The sequence below is a fragment of the Hyperolius riggenbachi genome, chromosome 9 (assembly GCF_040937935.1).
Source record: "Hyperolius riggenbachi isolate aHypRig1 chromosome 9, aHypRig1.pri, whole genome shotgun sequence".
Classification (NCBI taxonomy): domain Eukaryota; kingdom Metazoa; phylum Chordata; class Amphibia; order Anura; family Hyperoliidae; genus Hyperolius; species Hyperolius riggenbachi.
In genome coordinates this window covers 262,318,413-262,338,722 of record NC_090654.1, presented here as the reverse complement: position 1 = coordinate 262,338,722, position 20,310 = coordinate 262,318,413, and the positions used below count along the sequence as shown (strand labels likewise).

The 20,310-nt window shown below is 43.3% G+C and overlaps 1 protein-coding gene across 1 annotated transcript in view; it reads left to right on the top strand.

Moving 5' to 3' along the window:
* The window catches only part of LRRC9 (leucine rich repeat containing 9), a 150,775-nt gene that overhangs the window by 110,610 nt on the left and 19,855 nt on the right, over positions 1 to 20,310 (top strand). Inside the window, exons 23-26 of the mRNA XM_068254432.1 lie at positions 773 to 895; positions 3,221 to 3,351; positions 4,539 to 4,647; positions 17,928 to 18,061. Of these exons, the coding sequence (XP_068110533.1) occupies positions 773 to 895; positions 3,221 to 3,351; positions 4,539 to 4,647; positions 17,928 to 18,061 (497 nt within the window). The remainder of the gene's footprint in view (positions 1 to 772; positions 896 to 3,220; positions 3,352 to 4,538; positions 4,648 to 17,927; positions 18,062 to 20,310) is intronic.

The window sequence follows — 20,310 nt, the reverse complement described above, 5'->3', positions numbered from 1 at the left end:
TGTTGAAACTGTTAAGTGTGAAAAGGTCCATGATTTTCCATGGGGTCTGTTCTACATGTCCGTTGGTTTGCTGTGGTCCTGCAGTGAATCTAGTGTAAACTAGCCCTTAAACAGTGTCTGGATAGTGTACGGGTCAAGGGCTCTGCCTCATACAGAGGATACCAGCGTTCAAATCTCGACTCTTCCTGTTCAGTAAGCCAGCACCTATCCAGTAGGAGACCTTGGGCAAGATTCCCTAACACTGCTACTGAGCGCGTCCTAGTGGCTGCAGCTCTGCCGCTTTGAGTCGGCCAGGAGAAAAGCACGATGTAAATGTGTCTTAGATAGTTGTGGTGTAACTAACCTCAGATAAGGAATGGTCATTCAGGCCTGGGGCCGAGTAGAGCTATTTCAGCAGTGAAAAGCCTAAAGCAGTGATTCCACAAGAGCGATTGGGATTTGCCAATATTGCAGTCGTGATGCCTGCTGCATTTGCGGAGCGATTTCATTCAGTGAATTCAGGGGACCAAGATCTGAAATCACTCCAGAAATGACTGTTTTGAATACAATATACTGTACAATACAATAGTATCAAAATTATTCTTGAAAATGGTAGTATTTTTGAGAGTTATTTGCGATTTCTAGTGCTCCCCAGGCCTAAAAACTAAAGCCTGTTTCTTAGCTCCTAGGCAGTCATTGGGGGGCATCTGCTGCAATCATGGACTTATAACAATATATTATGCACCAAAATATCGACTGATCAGTGTGTTTACTGAGTGACTTTCTTTTGCAGGGATTAAGCAATCTTGTGATTCTGGACTTGTACGGTAATCCAATTTCCCGGAATAATGACAACTATCGATTGTTTGTCATTTTTCACCTTCCATCGCTGAAAGCCCTGGATGGATCTGCAGTGGTAAGCCACATAGCGCAGCATTCATTAAAGATCACTGTTATTGTGTTCATCAATCAGGCTTTAAGCGTTAGGATTCTACGTCTCCTGAGATGTTCATTCTTGAAGATACCGCATTCTGTGTGAGGAAGTGGTACTTACGTGTCCAGGTAGTGTTATTTACTTAAAGCAGCAGGGACAGCCATACTATCCCTGGAAGAAAACACATATATAAATAGATAACTACTTGTTCTACTTAGATAACATATGTATTGCACTGTCCACAATTTGATTTCAGTGAATCCCGGGGTTGGCCCGGGGTCCCCTCCGGTACAAATGCTGACCTCTCCAAGTCGGTATCTACTGTGCCTGCGTGAGAGCTTGCGCAGTACACTCCAGACTAGGTCAGCACGACCACGAGCGGCTCTCATGCAGGCACAGTAGATGCCAATCTGGCGAGCTTAGCATCTACACCAGAGGGGCCCCGGGCCAATGGCTGGGAGCGGAGCTAGCCGGGTAAGTAGATTTTTGTTTTTTCATTACCTCGGACATTCCTTTTAAACAAAAAGTAAACTTTTGTTGAAAATTTGATACAATATTGGTCAGTGCAGTATTTTGCAGTTTGAAGTATGTAAAAGCTAGCATTGCTTTGCATTGTGCAGACAGCTATGCTTTTTTTTCAAAATGGCAGCTCAATTAGAACATGCTTACCTGCAGCTATGACTGTATGCATTGTTTGGTGAACAACACACCCAAATTATACTTAAGGGACAACTAAAGTGAGAGGGATATGGAGGCTGCCATATTTATTTCCTTTTAAGCAATACCAGTTACCTGGCAGCCCTGCTGATCCTCTACCTCTAATAGTTTTAGCCTTAGACCCTGAACAAGCATGCAGCAGATCAGGTGTTTCTGACATTATTGTCAGATCTACACAAAGCAAGAGCTAGAAAAGATTTTACAAAACACTGCACCAACTACAAATGTTCAATTAGAAAATGAATCAAATAAAAAATATCAACCAATATTGCCCATAATCCTACAACTCCAATATGTGTAATATTGGTTGATATAATTTTTATTATTATTACTACTGCTATTATTGACACATATTCCTCTTGTGCGCTACTTCTTGTAACTTTTTTAAAGGAACACGATCAATAACCAAGTGTTCTAAAATGACAATGTTCAAATAATGTCTAAGTAACTGTGTAAACATTTTCCTATTTTTCATGTTAAATATCAGAGGCAAAAACTTTAATTTGCTGTGTGTAGATTGTAGCTGCATTGAAATGATTCATTTGCAAAGGTGAGTCTGTGTTTCAATGTTACACAGCCAGTGCTGTTCTTTGCATGTGAGTTATATGAAAAGCCTCAGGTGTCAGGTTTCACACACAATTACAAACAAGATGCATTTCCTCTGCTCTCAGTAGAGACAGCTCATTCAGAGAAAACAAGCAGCTGCAGTTAAGCTAGTGAGACCTGTCTCACACACAGGGTTAACAGATGTAGTGAGAGGGATCCCCCCTCCCTTCATGATTCACTGATCTGTTACCCTGCCCAGCCTGTCCCCATCAGTAAATTGTGAAAGGAATTTAATAACAGTAAACAAATAGATAAGAAGTTAAATGTATACACCACTAGTTACAGTAGAAACACTTCTCAAACTATTCTCATCTCAATTTTAAAAAAACACGTTAATTGATATTATTATTTTTATGTACAATTTCTTGGTATGAATAAAGACTGATTCATTTTCTAATTGAACATTTGTGAGCCTTGGGGTGTTTTATAGGATCTTCTAGCTCTTGCTTTGTGTTGTACAATGTAAACATGATGCTTTCTGCACACTCTGGACTTATGCAGCTTATCTATTCGGTTGTTGGTGCTTGTCCATCTTTTTTGAATTGCCGTCAGACCTGACAAGATTAGCTGCATGCTTGTTTCTGGTGTGATTCAGACATTCAGATACAGAATGATTCATAGTGACCTTGTTACTCTGATATTTTTAATGCCAGATACAGCTGTGTGATTTAATGAGACTTGTATGCCATTTTTAATTGAACTGGACTGAATTTGCAAACCAGTACTGCTTCTTGCAGTACAAAATAAAGTGATCTGCAACAAAATTACGATCCTGTCCAGTTGCTCTATTAAACCACCAGAATTTTTCTGACGTTACTGATTGATTTTGGGTGCAGGAGGTGACCCATTTGTGTCCACCAGATGGCAGCCTTATAGTCATTTATGGAAAATCTCAGTACAGTACAGAACAGAGACAAGAACATATACAGTACCTAGCTGATCACTGCTTGTATAACTACAATGCTGTATTTTTCACTTGTTAAGGATCAGCTGGAGAGCGAGAATGCCAAGGATGTTTTTGGTGGAAGACTCAGTTCTGATATGATTGCTGAGAAACTTGGTTATCAAAATTTTACAGAACTACAAGAACTAAACTGGAGATCCTCCTCTATCAGGTAACATAGCCTGGCCACACTCTAGAACTGGGTGCACCAGTCTGGTACCTATTCCCTGAGTCTATGAAGTTATACTGTCTCAAATGGCTGTGGTTATGAGCTTTTGTGGTTATCTGTATCGTAAAAGAGAACCGCCAGACTAAAAATCTACTCAGCAGCACTGAAAAGGCTTGCTGTTTCTTTAACAGTTTCACAGCATCAAAACTTTGTTTTTCTTACCCAAACCTCATTTTAAGCTGCACAGAAATGTTTCCCCTGATGCTATGCAAAGCATGATGGGATTTCTGAGGATGTTGTTCTCCTTCTGCTGTTTTGGTGCAAATTTATTTTTTAAATTTTGAATGAGATGATTTGAAGCCTAGCGAGCGCAGCTGGGAGGGGTGATCGGGACATAGGACAGTTGGAAGTGTGTCTGATGCTCCCTGTCACCTCCTTTCAACCTAAAAGATGGCTGCCCCCATGAAATCACAAACATTTGCCTGCTCTTTTAAAACAGGGTGGGTTAAAGATTGTATTACCTATCTAGTTTAATTAACATAACTAATGTAACTTAATGACAGTATGTTTGTTTAGGCTGAAGTTCCTCTTTACGGTCCCATTCTCACTGTGTAAGTTATAGTCCAATCAAATCACATCACATCCGAGCCAAAAAGTTGCACCGCACAGTAGAGTAGGATTGTGGGAACTTAGGTAAATAAACAACAAATCAAAGCAACAACCGTCGTCAAGTGCTAAAAAATAGCTTTCAATTACAATATTCTATAAGAAACAGATGTGACAAATGCAGTAAAATGTCCATCAGTCACGTGATAATAAAGTGTATAAGTATATGATTTACTTTAACAAGTCAGACCTAAATTTCTAAAGTAAAGTAAATAGTAAAGGTAAAGTAATAGTAAATTGCATCAGTGTTTTACTTCAGCATCTGCATCTGGAAATATGCCTGAAGAAGGGGACTAGATCCCAGAAAGCTTGCAGAATTTAACTTTATCAGTTAGCCATTAAATTGTATTACTTTTACAAGGCTTTACTATCTACATAACATAACGCTTGCAATCTTTCTGTGCAACCAATCATTTTTTTTTTATCAAGGAATGGGACAATGTATTATTTTTATTGTTGTGTTGTGTGTGTGTGGTCACCTTATGCATATACTTGGTTAACTTATTCACTATTCTCCTTTTCAGATCAGTTGACCTCGTTCCAGCAGACCAGTTTAAGGCAGTCCACACAGTGAACCTGGAGAACAACAACCTCACTTCATTTAGTGGCTTGATTTTCTTATCCCACTTAAAGGTGAGATTATGTTATAAAATATATAAAAAGAGCAGAATGATCTGCAGACTTGTGTGAGAACTAAAACCAGCATCTTTACTGATAAACAGAGGGACACAGGCATAGAGATATCCACAGAAAAACTTACGTGTAACGGGCTTACAATCTGCCCTTAGTCATAGTTGTAAAGAAACCGAGCACAAGTGGAGTCTATATAGGTGAGGGGGAAAGCTCCACCCACCTAGGAAGGATCCACTAATTTTAATATAAGACTTGTCAACTTTTGTGGTTACACATTTATGTCTTGCTTTTGATGTCAGCGTATTTTAAGGGACTTACTTTTATTTTAGATTATTTCTTTATGCTTGTATAACAATTCCTCCTTTAGATTGTAAGCTCACAAGGCTCTCTCACCCTTTTGCCTCTTGGAATTCATTTTTTTTTGTATCTTGCAATCTGTTATACATTTTCTTTATCGTGTTACATTTTTCACTGTAATTACCAATTCTGTATTTTGTACCAGTGTCTATATTTGGTGTATACCATTGACTGTATTATTATGTACACCACGGTTATTTTTTCTTACTTAGTACAGCGCCACACAATATTTTTATGCTTTATAAATCAATAATAATAACAACTAATATGTTAACATACTGTATGAGCATACTCCTTTAAAAGTAGTGGTTTCTTCATAGGTAGGCAGGGCTCTCCCCCTCACCTATATAGACTCCACCTGTGCCCAGTTTCTTTACAACTATGACTAAGAGCAGACTGTGAGCCCGATATGCATCGGTTGTTCTCTGGATGTCTCTATGCCTGTGTCTGTCTGTTTATCAATAAAAATGCTGGTTTTAGTTCTCACGCAAGTTTGCAGATCATCCTTCTCTTCTCGTACGTACGTGTGTGTGTGGGGCCTACCAGACCCAGCACCTGTGAGTACTATCTCAGACGCTAGAGCATTTGGACTCTTAAAAAGCTCTTATAAAGTATTGATTGCTGACACCTGGGGCTTGATTCACTAAAGTGTGATAACTGCTATCACAGCAGTTGTCACGTGATCTGCCGCGTGTGGCACTTTGCGCGCATAAAAGATTACTCTGCATGATAAACGAAGGTTTGCGCGCTTGTTTCACGCCTTCACACCTGTATTTATCACGCTGAGTAATCTTTTACACGCGCAAAGCGCCGTGCGCGGCAGATCACGTGGTAACTGCTGTGATAGCAGCTATCACACTTCAGTGAAGCAAGCCCCTAGTGTGACAGATCTATTCTTATAAAGGTCCTGTTTTTCCTCCATTTACCATGAGATACCTGAAAGGAAAGGTTTAATCTTAGTAATATCGCTGTAATAGCTTTGCGATGAAGGTGATCTGCTCCAATCAGAAGCCTATCCTACCAAAAGATTTCTAATTGGCTAGTGTTAGGCAGCAGCTGCATGCTGTGCACACTGTCAGTGTGGTGATAGGTGGACATGCATGACAACCAAGGACTGTTTAGGAGCATTGCTATGTGATTATGACCAAAAGTCTTGCCAGCGAGACTGAGAACCAGGGTGTAAGGTCTGAAACCGCCTGTGTTCCTTGCTGCAGCTGGATTCCCGTTGTTCAGCCATTTAGCTAATATTACAAATATGCAATAAGAATCAGATTTACTCCCGGGACTCACTATTTCTCTACCAGTCCTGCTTGCCAGTGTTGTTCCCATTGCCAGCATGATGGTCTCCCTTCTTGGAGCTTCCCTCAAGAACCCGCCACCAGAGTGCACACCAGGACATTCCCCTGAGTGACGAAAAAGAAGGTAGCTTGACACCCTTAAACAGAAGCCCAAATAGCACAATATGCCACAAGTTAAAAATATATGTGATAAAGGAAAAAAGTACTCACAAAAGCAGGTTTCATGGGGTGCAACCAACCACTTGATGCAGGTGGAGAGGCACAAACTGGAGGGAAGTGGCTTTGGAGAGGGACCCATAGACTTTGAACACATTGCCTCTCAACATGCTTCCCTGCACATGCTCTGCATAGGGATAGCATTATGGGGGAATCCTTGGCAGAACTGGTGGGGATGGAGGAGGAGATTGGCAGAAGATGTTCTCTTGTGCTTTCTCCATGGCAGCAGATGGTGTAATGGTTAAGGGCTCTGCCTCTGACGCAGGAGACCAGGGTTCGAATCTAGACTCCGCCTGTTCAGTAAGCCAGCACCTATTCAGTAGGAGACCTTGGGCAAGTCTCCCTAACACTACTAATGCCTACAGAGCGCATCCTAGTGGCTGCAGCTCTGGCGCTTTGAGTCTGCCAGGAGAAAAGCACGATATAAGTGTTCTGTGTTTGTTTGTTTGTTTGTAGCAGATGGGGAGGGGTGGAGGGAATGCACTCCTGTGCACTATGCAGTGACCTGAATATAGAAGAAGAGGCCAACCTGGCCCCCAAAATCTTGGTGTATATTCAAGTATACTGTATATGGGAAGTAATACTCTGAAGCTAGGTTCACAGTGGTCAGTTACATAAGGCACACATTATAATGTGTTATGATGACTGTGAACTGCAAGTCCTTTGTTATTGTCTAACACTGCCCCCTAGTGACAAGTGGCCATAAATACACATTGCAGCAACACTAATTAGAAGCAAGGAAATGTAACAATTAAGAAATAAAAAAATTATAAAATAAATTTACCTGGAGCACTTGCAATCCCCTAAATAAATTGGCTGCTAAAGGGTTAAAGCATATTAAATTTTAACCATGATGAATAAAAAATATATATGGCACCCTCAAAATAAATGTACTGTACCTGTAACAGATTTCTCAGTATCTGTCTCTGTGCCCCCCCCCCCCCCCCCCCCCCAGTCGTTCCAAACATTGCAATCGCTTCAAAATTGCACAGGGAAGTACAGTGGCTGAAAAAAACGACTTATTTTTCTATTAGCTTCAAAAATAAGGGACTGCAGTTTGAAACGGGTACAGTCCCCTGACTGTGTCATAATTGGCATGTAGAATTGATTTTTTTAATTATTTGAATAAAATTCTACATAAAATATACATACCTGGGGCTTCCCCCAGCCCCCTCCGACCTGATCACTCCCACGGCGTCCTCTTTTCTCCCTCTGTGCACCCGCAACTCACCCCAAAAAAGACGCAGAGTGCTCCCGGCGACGTGAAAGCTGCGGGAGCGCGCTCAGCCGGCATGCGCATGCGCAGTTGGCCCCGGACCAGAGGACATTCCAGAGCCAATCGTGGGATCGATCAGGCTGGAGGAAGCCCCAGGTATGTATCGTTTATGTAGAATCCCCCATCTCAGGTTCCCTTTAAGGAGCGTTTTCTTTGTTTGCTCAGCCACCTGTTCCCCACACAGCTCTGCACATTGATAGCATGGAGCTGATATATTCTCTGAGCAGAATCTGCACTGACACTTTCACACAGCGCATGAATAATGCAGCGCTTACCCGGCCAGCGACCTGGAAGTAAGAGTGTAGAGACATGGAATCTATGCGGCCTGCTTTGAACGAGTTAAATATACAGGAGTGGATTTTGCATGGTCTAATAATAGCCCGGCTCTCTGGAAAAGACGTTTCAGCAATAAGACCGGGCATCACTATAAATAAGTAATATTAATGTAGAATATGTATATCCATCCACCGCAGGTCTCTAGTTAAGTGCACTATGAATAATCCAGGAGCGCACATTTCAGTCTGACTAATGTATGTGTTTACAGGAATGACAGGGATGCTGGGAGCTTCATTTGCACTCCATTAATGGAAATCAAGTATACGTTTCATATTTACACCTCGGTCTTACAAAAAGTATCAGTGTTTGTCATTCGGATCCAATGTACTTCGACGAAACCGCCATCTTTCTCTAGATATATAATGTGAGCTCAGGGGAGGACTGGGACCTTTTGGCCTGGGGGGACAACACAAACTAGAGGCCCGTTTCACGGCATCCCCAGCCCAAAGCCATATCTTTCTTGTGTGCAAATCTTCAAATTGTGATGACTAACAGCCCCAGCCACACACACACACACACACACACACACACACTATGTACCTGATGCCTAACCCCATTTCTCCGCACAATCTACCTGTCTGTGTCTGATGCCTAACCTTAAAGGAGTTATCAGGCTTTTTTTTTTATGAAAATAAGTGCTACTTACCCAGGGCTCATCCAGCCCCAAGCTCCCAGCATGTCTCTTGCTGCAGCTCTGCAGTCAGCTGTTCGCTGCCGCTGACGCTGCCTCCCAGCCCCCGGCGATGACGTCAGGCCAACTGCAGTCAGGCGGTGATTGACAGTGCTGCTCGCACAGGCGCAGTCCAGGCCGACATCCAGGTCGGACTGGTGCCATCGCCGGGGACTGGGAGGCAACGCAGCGAATGGTTGACTGCAGAGCTGCGGCGAGGGACATGATGGGAGCATGGGGCTGGAGGAAGCCCCGGGTAAGTAGCACTTATTTCATTAAAAATGCCTGATAACTCCTTTAACCACCTTAGCGGTATGGACGAGCTCAGCTCGTCCATTACCGCCAGAGGGTGCCGCTCAGGCCCTGCTGGGCCGATTTACATGAAATAAAGAGCAGCACACGCAGCCGGCACTTTGCCAGCCGCGTGTGCTGCCCGATCGCCGCCGCTCTGCGGCGATCCGCCGCGAGCAGCGGCGAAAGAGGGTCCCCCCAGCCGCCTGAGCCCTGCGCAGCCGGAACAAATAGTTCCGGCCAGCGCTAAGGGCTGGATCGGAGGCGGCAGACGTCAGGACGTCGGCTGACGTCCATGACGTCACTCCGCTCGTCGCTATGGCGACGATCTAAGCAAAACAAGGAAGGCCGCTCATTGCGGCCTTCCTTGTTTATTCCGGGCGCCGGAGGCGATCAGAAGAACGCCTCCGGAGCGCCATCTAGTGGGCTTTCATGCAGCCAACTTTCAGTTGGCTGCATGAAATATTTTTTTTTTTATTTAAAAAAAACCCTCATGCAGCTGCCCTGGCGATCTTAATAGAACGCCAGGGTGGTTAAACAACCCCCCCACACACACACACACACACACACAAACCTACCTACCTGGTGATGCCTAACCCCACTCCTGCCCACCCACCATACAAACTACTTGTCTGACACCTACCCCCTCCAACTACCTGTTTGACAGTGCCTAACTGCCTGCCTCCCCCCTCCCCTGCTGCCAATCACACCACAAGAAGAAAAAACGTTCCCCTCAGGCCAGGGTCAGAATGGGGATGATTATCACACACAAAAAAACTCAGAGGGCACTGGCCTGGGCAGAGAATTGAATTTGACAGCAGTAGCAGGCAGGCAGCAAAGTGTGAGTAACTCAGTGACAAGAAGGGAGAAGAAGTACAGAAACAAAATTTATAAAAACCACCTTCTCCTCTGGCAACCTGGACCCGACCTCCTCTATCCTCCTGTCTCCTCAGTCCTACACCTCCTCCTCCTCCACAGCAGCAAGCAGCTATAGGTGGCATCTCCGACTCTCAGCCCCCAGAGTGTCCGACTCCTCCAGCCAGGACAGCCAGCCTGCCACTCATAGCCGCAGCTCCAGGCCCCCAGCCCCCCCAGCACAGAAAGCTGAAGAGTGAGACAGCTCACTCCGACGACACCTCAGGCACAGCAGCACAGGGGAGGACTGTGTCCGACTCCTCCAGCCAGCCACTCGTAGCCACAGCTCCAGGCCCCCAGCCCCCCCAGCACAGAAAGCTGAAGAGTGAGACAGCTCACTCCGATGACACCGCAGGCACAGCAGCACGTTGTGGACGGCAAAGGCTGCAGGCGGGGGCGGAGTCAAGCAGGGTCAACCCACCGGGCCGGAGAGGATCTAAGCTATTTGTGTCCTTGTGCCGCTCACATCCACCACAGGCGCAGCCACGCGCAAGGACACACCACGGCCGGCCGCCTCAGCCCCTTCTCTGATTGGATACTTCAACTTGCCGGGAAATATCGCGCGAGGTTGCGATTCCCACTGCGAACCTTTCACCTGTGGTATGTCTGCGGCCGCTGCGTATAGCAGCGGCTGGCCCTAATTACTTAAGATTCGGGCGGCCCGGGGGGCGATTGCCCCCCGTCCCCCTGGGCCAATCCTCCCCTGTGTGAGCTAAGCCATGACCCTCCCAGGCAGATAAAGGGGGGTTTCCAGCCTCGGGTAATATTTCAATGGTGGTCCTGCTTTCATTGCGCTTTTCTTGTAAGTACCACAAATACCCCTCCGCCCCTTTTGTTTACATTTTTTTTTGTTAGAATAAAGTCCTTTTTTAATAGAGCTCTTTTCTAAACACATTCGTTTATTTCCAAATACAGCACAGTCCCTAGCATCTGTGTGCTTGTCGGTTGCTTAACCACTTAATGACATGCTGACTTATAAAAACGTCCTGCTAGAGCCTCTTAATGGCTCCAGGACATTTTTATAAGTCAGACAGTGCTGCCTATACAAAGCAGCGCTCCCGCGGGTGCACATGCGCGCTCCCGCACATGCACATGCATTCCCGTGCGCGTGCATGTGAAAATAGTGAGAGAGAAAAAAACCAAAGAAAAAATACACCTTTATTTCCAAATAATATATTGTCACCATACTTTGTACTAGGGACATAATTAAAATTTTGTGATAACCAGGACAAATAGGCAGATAAAATGTGTGGGTTTTATGTACAGTAGCAGTGTTTATATTAAAACCATAGGGGATGAAATTGGAGAAATAGTGTATTTTTTCATTTTTTACTTGTATTTCCCTTTAAAATGCATAGAAAATAAAGTAATTACTGAAAACAAATATCAACCCCAAAAAGCCCAATTGGTGGTGAAAAAAACAAGATATAGATCATTTAATTGTGATTAGTAGTGATTTAGGCTGCTTACACACAGGGACGTTACGCTCCCCCAACGCACAGCAATGTAACTCAAGTGGGCTGTTCACACAGCCCACGTTGCGTTACATGTAACGCTGTACGTTGCCCGGAAAGTGCAGCATGCTACGGCGTTGGAGCGGCTATAGCCGCGTTAGACTGTTTGCACATGCGCAGTAGGGGCGGAGAGGAGGCGGGGAGAGCCAGCTACAGTGGCCGCGCACATGGCTACTTAATATTCACTGCACTGGCGGCCGCTGATTGGCCGGCGGGACCACGTGATGCGGAGTGTCTCGCTCCGCGTCACGTGGTCCCGCCGGCCAATCAGCGCCACTCTGGGATACTTTATCGGAATAGAGCCGCCTAACGCGGCTCACTCTACCGTCGGCTCTTGCAGCACCATACGTTGTGTTAGGTGCACGTTATGCGACCTTAACGTGGCACCTAACGCAACGTCTTGGTGTGCAAGTAGCCTAAGCTATTGGCAAATGAAAAGGGATGAGCACTGAAAGGTGAAAATCGCTCTTGTCCGTTGAAACCGCCTTGGGGTGATGTAGTGGTTAAAGAAAACCTGAACTGAAAATTAAAAGTCAAAATAAACATACACAAGTCATACTTACCTCCAGTTTAGTCTACTTCTCAATCTCCTTCTCTTCTCCTGCATTCTATTTGTCCACTGGGATCAATGGACTTCTCCTTCCTGCATTTTGAAAATGGCTATTACCCCATAACGGCTTCCGGGTCAGCACACTGTTAAACTGTAACATTGCCCACTTGAACCATACAGAAACATGGAAATTACCTGGCACATCAGTTGTCCTCTCGGCTATAACTGACAGCAACTGATATATAACTGACAGCAACTGATATATTTCAGTTCTGACAAAATGTTGTCAGAACTGGAAAGGATTATTGTCAGAAGAAAATGGTGAGCCTCTGAGAGGAACTGATGGCAAGGTAACCATGTAATGTTCATTTGAAGTTACCTCATGTGTTTATTTTAAAATAAAGGATCCACTTAAAAACATTTGGGGCTCGGGCCTTTTCCTATGCAGCCCTGACTCTATGGAACTCACTTCCACAATCAGCGCGAGAGGCTCCTTCTCTGGACAGTTTTAGGAAAAGGCTAAATACCCACACCTTTTCCCTAGCCTGTGAGACTGCATAATGCAGGGTCACAGCTCTTTGGGTCCCCAGGGAGAAAAGCACTATAAAAATACTATTATTATTAATAATAATAAATTGGATCTAAACTGCTCTAATAGCTTATTAGGTACAGTATCTCCTTTATAAACCTTTATGGGAAAAAAAAATCTTCATTACAATTTACGGAAATCCTACAAATTAAACAGTTTTAACTGGATTAACTTTCAGAAGCAACAAAAGAGTGGTTGAAGCCTCAGTCTTTTCTTGTACAGACAGAGCTAATTACACCCTGATGTAGCTAAACAAACACACACACAGCACAGTGAATTTCTACAGCATTTACAGTATATGTGTAATGAAACTTTTCATTCTGTGCTGTGCACAAGTTCAGGTCTGCTTTAACGTCACTCTCTTCAGCGAGGACAATCGTTGCTCATCGTATCTGGCATCGCAGGATTCGGCAGATTTGAGTCCCAAATCTTTTTAAAGATTCAGGGATTTGAGGATTCTAAAGCTGGCCACTAACGGTCCAATTTCTAGTGAAAAATCGTTCGAGCGATCAGAAATTCTGATCGGACGAAAAATCGTTCACTACACCATCAACGACCACCAAGAAAATCCAAATTTTCGTTCGACGAAAATTCATTCGGGCGACATTTTTTTTCACTCGTTCATAATCGATTGTGTCCACCAATGGAGATTATTTACAACCAATCCGATCAGAATTTCTGATCGCTCGAACGATTTTTCGCTAGAAATTGGACCGTTAGTGGCCAGCTTAAGGATTTGTTGTCCTATCTCTAGTTTCCACACATGAGCCCATATGCAATTCAGTTTTTCACCTGAGTTTTCTCCTAGGAGATGATTTTTCATTTTCGATTTAAAATAACTTTCCAGCACCTTTCAACTAAAAAAGTACTAAAACGTAGGTGAAAAAGTACCATCTAAATTATTTTGAGTATTTTCTTGCTTTCTAGTGGCTTAAAAGGCATTTTATTGACAAGTTTAAAATTATCACCTAGGAGAAAACTCAGGTGATAAAGTGAATTGCATATGGGCCATAGTCCAAAAACACGTTAGTTAACCTATTTTAGTTCCTGGACGTAGTTTCTACGTCCAGGAACCATGCGCGCTTCCGCGGCCGATCGCGCGCGTGCACGCGCGCTTCCAGCCCGCGGTTCGTTAGCCAGGCAATCAGTGAATTGGGCTTTGGTGCCCGATCACTGATTCCTCTCCCCCGCTGAAAAAGCGACAGCTTCTCTCGGAAGCTGCGCTTTTTCTGGCTGTTGCCTCCCCCATGCGTCTCTCTAAGCGTATGTTACGCTTAGAGTGACGTCATGTAAACAAACTCATGGCCGCCATCTTGTGGCCAAAAAGTAAAACTACAACTAAAAGTAAAAAAAATAAAACTAAACACACATTTACATGTACATGTATATTTACATGTACATTATAAAACCATTGTTTACATTCCACCCTCCCAAAAATACCCAAATAAAATGTTTAAAAAAAACCCCCAAAAAAACATGTAAATATTTACCTAAGGGTCTAAACTTTTTAAATATCAATGTAAAGATGAAATATTTCTATATTTTTTTTTATTTTAAACTTGTAAATAGTGATAGATGGAAAACGGAAAAAATGCACCTTTATTTCCCCAAAAAATATTGTCGCCATACATTGTGATAGGGACATAATTTTAACGGTGTAATAACCGGGACATATGGGCAAATACAATCCTTGAGTTTTAATTAAGGAGGCATGTATTATTTTAAAACTATAATGGCTGAAAACTGAGAAATAATGAATTTTTTCTGTTTTTTTCTTATTCTTCCTGTTAAAATGCATTTACAGTAAAGTGGCTCTTAGCAAAATGTACCCCCAAAAGAAAGCCTAATTGGTGGCGGAAAAAACAAGATATAGATCAGTTCATTGTGATAAGTAGTGATAAAGTTATAGGTTAATCAATGGGAGGTGAACATTGCTCAAGTGAAAACGACGGAACGCGAATGGGTTAAAGCAGGGGTCTCAAACTCGCGGCCCGCAGGCCATTTGCGGCCCTCGATACAATATTTTGTGGCCCTCGCTGGCAAAAGCTTCCTTATAGTTCGCTTCAGTGCTCCCAAGTAATCCGCCGCATCCCCGCCGCTAAACGAGGGCTGCAGAGCCCCCAAATCACCCGGGGGGCAATCCGCCAGCATTTCCTGGAAGGGGCAGAGCTTTCAGCTTCAGCTCTGCCACTCCTGACGTCAATCGCCGCATGGATCGCCGCCTCTCCTCGCCCCTCTCTGTGAAGGAAGAGTGAGAGGGGCAGGCAGAGGTGGCAATGCGCCGCGATTGTGAAATTCCTTATGTGGCCTCAGCCCCTGACTTTGCCTCCTGCGGCCCCCAGGTAAATTGAGTTTGAGACCCCTGGGTTAAAGAGACACTGGAGCAGAAAAAAAATTATGATATAATGAATTTGTTGTGTAGTACGGATAATTACTAGAGCATTAGTAGCAAAGAAAATATTATTTTATTTTTATTTTCAGTTATATAGTGTTTTTTTTATAACAGTGCATCATTCTCTAATATTTGCAGTTTACACACTACTCAGCATTCTAAATGCTTTTACAGAGCAGGCCAGTGAAGTACTGACCAGTCCTCTGGAGAGAAAAAGGAAATACAGTGACTGACACTTGAGATAACAAGCTTCAGAAGACAGAGCTCTCTGCGACTTTGAAAGTCATGGAGCGCATAGATAACAACTGGAGTTTCTTAACTCTTCCTGTACTGGAAACAATATTAGACTTATGTCTCTGCTCCTAATGTTTTATTTCTTAACTGTACTACACATACAAATCATATCATAATTTTTTTTTGCTCCAGTGTCTCTTTAACTACCTAACAACCGCATCACGCCAACGGGCTTGAATGCGGCGCCAGCCCCAGGACAGCCTGACGCCGATTGGTGTCAACTCCTTGAGCTGCAGTTTACCAGGGAATGCACGATCGTTCCCCGCCGGGTCACTCCTCGATCTCGCCTAGCAGACTGTTTTTTGCCAAAAAGGGAAAGAAATCCCCTTTGTGCAGCACTGCTATCTCCTGCAGTGCTGTATGGGGAACACTCGGCTGTCCCTCAGAGCGGCTTGTAATGCGTGGCCTCTCATAGGCTGATGCCTATGAGAGGCGGGGAAGAAAGCCGATCGCCGTCCTATGGTGATTGAGCACGGCAAAGGGGAGAGGGAGAAAGAAGTGAGGGAAAACCCTTTATTTTTTTTTTATTTTTTTCGTTAAAAATACAAGGATTGCAGCAGCGATCAGAGACCTCCTAAAGAGTGTCCTATTAACCTCACTGGTGGTGCATTTCTGTCTGGAATTATGAGTCACAAGCGGTACATTTTTTTCAAGAATTTTAAGCCTTCAATTTTTCAGTAATAACTCACCAAAATATGTCTGAATAAAAGCCTGGTAGACCTTCTGCATATGAATAAAAGAATGGGACACAAATTTGTTGATTTCATTAAATTTACATATAAACTTAAAAAAATGTGAAACTGCACAAATAAGTCAGGCAGAAATGAGTGAAAATCCAGACAAAAATCGGTAACTGTAATTGGATATACTGTCATTCTGTGCTTTCAAATTAGTAGTAGGAAGAACAGCCGGCACCATCCAGTATAATATTTATGCTCTTTTATTGTAGTAAGATCATACAGCCAGTCACCGCGACGTTTCCAGGCTGTCGCCTCTTTATCAAGCTCATGCTGGATGACAGATACATAATGCATATGTTAACATTCATTTATATAGCTACATGGTAGCGCAGCAGCCAATCACAAAACATACATACGTTCCTGATGGGAAACTGTAAATGCTGCTGCCTTATTGGGGCATTCAAAGTAGGGCTCTCCCATCCCCAAACACTCACCTTGGTATAGTCGTAACGGCCCCTTTGCCCGTCACTCACCGCCTCCTTTCCCCTCCGTCAGCCCACGGCGGACCTGACGGGGAACTAGGGCAGGATAGACGCAGATGTGTCCGCGCATATGCGGACACTACGCGTCTAGACGGGCATGTCGTGACGTAGGCAGCTGTATCAGCCGCCAAACGTCACTCGTTGGTAGGCGGGGCCGCCACGGCGACCAATGGGAGCTCTCAAATCTCGGTGCTCTGTTAAAGTCGCACCCACTACGCTAAAAAAGCGTGTGGATGTAAACAAAGACTCTTTGTTGCCATCATAATACATCAAATAAAGATAAAACAAGTATTACATGCAGTTAATAAAGGTCTAATGCTCTCCATGTATTAGCACTAGGAATGGGGCAGGAGATACACGAAAAGGGAGATCTGCTCAAGGACCTTTGCAGGAGGACAAATCAGCGAGTACACGGTCCAGAAATCACATAAAAAAAATATAAACAAACATAAACCAATAATAAAAAATGAGAATATAAAAAAATAGAAATATCAAAAGCACACATAAACAGCGCACCGAGATTTGAGCGCTCCCACTGGTCGCCATGGCGGCCCCACCTACAAACGAGTGACGTTTGTTTATATACATACATATATATATATATATATATATATAGATAGATAGATAGATAGATAGATAGATAGATAGATAGATAGATAGATAGATAGATAGATATATAGATATATATATCTATAGATATATATACAGTATATATGTATATACACATGCAAAACATTTTTTTGGGGGTGGGTTCTTCTGCCCTGTGCGACTCTTCAGGGCCACCTTAAATTTTTGTTCCGCCCCATGACGTCGTGCTCTGATTGGCCGCCGGGTCCCCGGAACAAGAGCGGGGCTGTGGGGATCCCGGCGGCCAGCGATGAACGCACAAAGGCCGGGGAGAGCCGGGGGAGATGCGATCGCGCGGGACTCCTACAACACATGGAATTCCCTAGCCCGACCTGAGCTTGGGCTTACCTCTCGCAGCTCATCTCTCCAAGCCCGAGCTCAGGTCGGGCTTACCACCAGAGAGGCTACGGAAAATAAAAAGAGGTAAAATTCATTTGTGTGCTTAGTTGTAGGGGTGTGCAGCACACTGACAAAGCTGCACAGTCCTCTATTGTGAAAGATGGCCTGGTCACTAGGGGGGTGTAAGCCTATGGTCCTGAACTGGTTAAATTATTGGCTTTCCCCTAAACTTACACCAGCCTATAACAGAGACAGGAATTTCTGAGGGACTTTCTCTGAGGGACTATGATGTGAACTGTTCAATGTATGCTGTAGAGTGCTGTTAAAAAGCTCTCATTGCTATATAACTAAATAAATAATAACAATATGAACTAACTATTGTACTTTCCTTTAGAATTTGTATCTGAACTACAATCACATTGAGTCCATCCTGCCCAGGCAGAAGTCTCAGAACCACTTAACCAACAGGCAGATACTGCACCAGAAAGTCAACTCCAGTGGATATGGGCAGCAGAGCAAGGCTAACAGGTAATGCTCTCCATGGCTGATATGTCACCGTAATACAAGGGGGAAAGAGGCGCCTAAATATTGATAAAATTGTGTTAAAGGACATCTGAGGTGAAAATAAACTGAAGAGAAAAACAATTGTATCTATCTTCCTTCTCCTAAAAATGACTTTTTTTTAGATATCACACAGTTTTATTTTATATTTAAATCTTGTTTTTAAGTTGTTAATATGGCATTAACTCTGCTCAATGACACCTTCATTAAAGTATGCCAGAGCTCAAATCTATGAATTATTGACCCTTTTTATCTCTTCTCTGCTACAGGAAGCCATTTCTAACAGGAAGTGTTTTATGGCTGTAATTACTTATCAGTGAGGGTTATGCTATAGTCTGACCCAGTCCCGACCCATCCCAATCCAGACAGAAACTTTCACTTGCATACCTGATGTTTAACTCTTTCAGGCAGAGAAAGAAAAAAGGAACACAGCCTAGTTATTTGTGTGCTAGGCACTACATACACATGTCTATCTCATCATGTCACATGTCTCCTCAGTTGTCCTTTAGAAATAGATAAAATAGAACAAAGTGAGGTGGCTTACCTCAATGACGACAATATTGTATATGAAATGAACACATTTTATGAGGCACTAGGCAAAGCGTTTTGTGGATCCTTGCACACGAAATGCGTTGCCTAGTGCTTCATAAAAATTGTTAATTTCATAGACAAATTTGTCGTTATTGAGGTAAGACGCCTCACTTTTTTCTATTTTAGCTGTTTTTAACATATTTTAATCAATATTTGGGCTCCTCTTTCCCCCTTGTGTTCCCCCCCCCTTCTGTGGGAGGGGTGTTTTAGGTGTACCCTCTCCCATATAACCAAATTGTAGGTCTTTGCCAGAGTGTGACCAGCGTGCAGTGTATCTGGACACCCGTGTGGTGTCGGGTTTGGTCATCTCCACCTGCCTCCAGTGTTTGGTTGCTCTTCTGCAACCTCCATTTGTGAGTACCACCCTTTACCACACATTTGACTCCCTGCCGTTACTTATTACGCTATTGGGGCTTCCATTGTCTCTGTGTTTATTTTTCCAGGGTGTCTTTCTTGATCACGCTACACATCTGCATGTCATGGTAATGCTTCACTACTCAGAAAGATGGCTGCATTGAGACTCTACACAATCCGGGAAAAATATATCGACATCTACCAGCCTAGTAAAAAAGGCAACCGTGTTTTTTTCCAGAAAAAAAGGAAATAATAGCAAGCAACAAAAAAGGACCCTTTCCCACTAACTGCGCTGAGTTACAATTCTGCTGCATTTGTGTTTTGAAAAACATATTTCAATTCACTTGAATGAGAACAGTTGCAAAATCACCAAGCAGCAATCCTCATTCAATTGAATGGGAAACGCAATTGCAGCAGAAATGCAACGCATCGCAGCTAGTGGGCAAGGGCCCTAAGCTCCCAACCCATCAACTTTTTCACTTAAGCTTTCTTAAGAGAGAATTTTTCTTCTTGTCTTTAAAATAACTTTTCAGCACAAAATAACAAAAAGTAGGTAAAAGTACTGTTAAAATTATTTTGTGTATTTTCTTGCTTGCTGGTGGTTCAAAGGACCACTGAAAATATCAAAATGTAAAATATCTGCAAACACATACAAATCAGAAGTGCATTTCTCCCAGAGGAAAATGAGCCATAAATTACTTCATTTTCTATATATTTTGAAGAGGAAAATAAGGGGAAAAAATATGCAATTTCTCCATTTTCATCCATTATATTTAGTTTTTAAATGAACGAAGCTGCTGAAGATAAAACCCACTAATTTTCTTATTACAACATTTAAAGTGTACCTGAAACGAGTAAAAGAAAAAAAATTATACATATCTGGGGATTCCTCCAGCCCACTTCAGGCTGATCAGCCCTTCGTCATCTTCCCAGGCCTCCTGGTTCCTCCGCTAGGCGGCCACGTAATTCTGTAAGTCGGCGCCGGCGCAGTACCCTGTCGCACTCCCATGGTTAAAAGGTATTTATGGTCCTTCAGCCATATGTGCACGGTTCGCTCCCCCGCCGCCATCCTCACTTTTAACAAAAGATAATGTTATCACCTCTTTGAATGCGAATCATAAGTTAAAGAGACACCGTAACAAAAATTTCATCCTGTTTTTTTATCATCCTACAAGTTCCAAAAGCTATTCTAATGTGTTCTGGCTTACTGCAGCACTTTCTGCTATCACAGTCTCTGTAATAAATCAATGTATCTTTCCCCTGTCAGACTT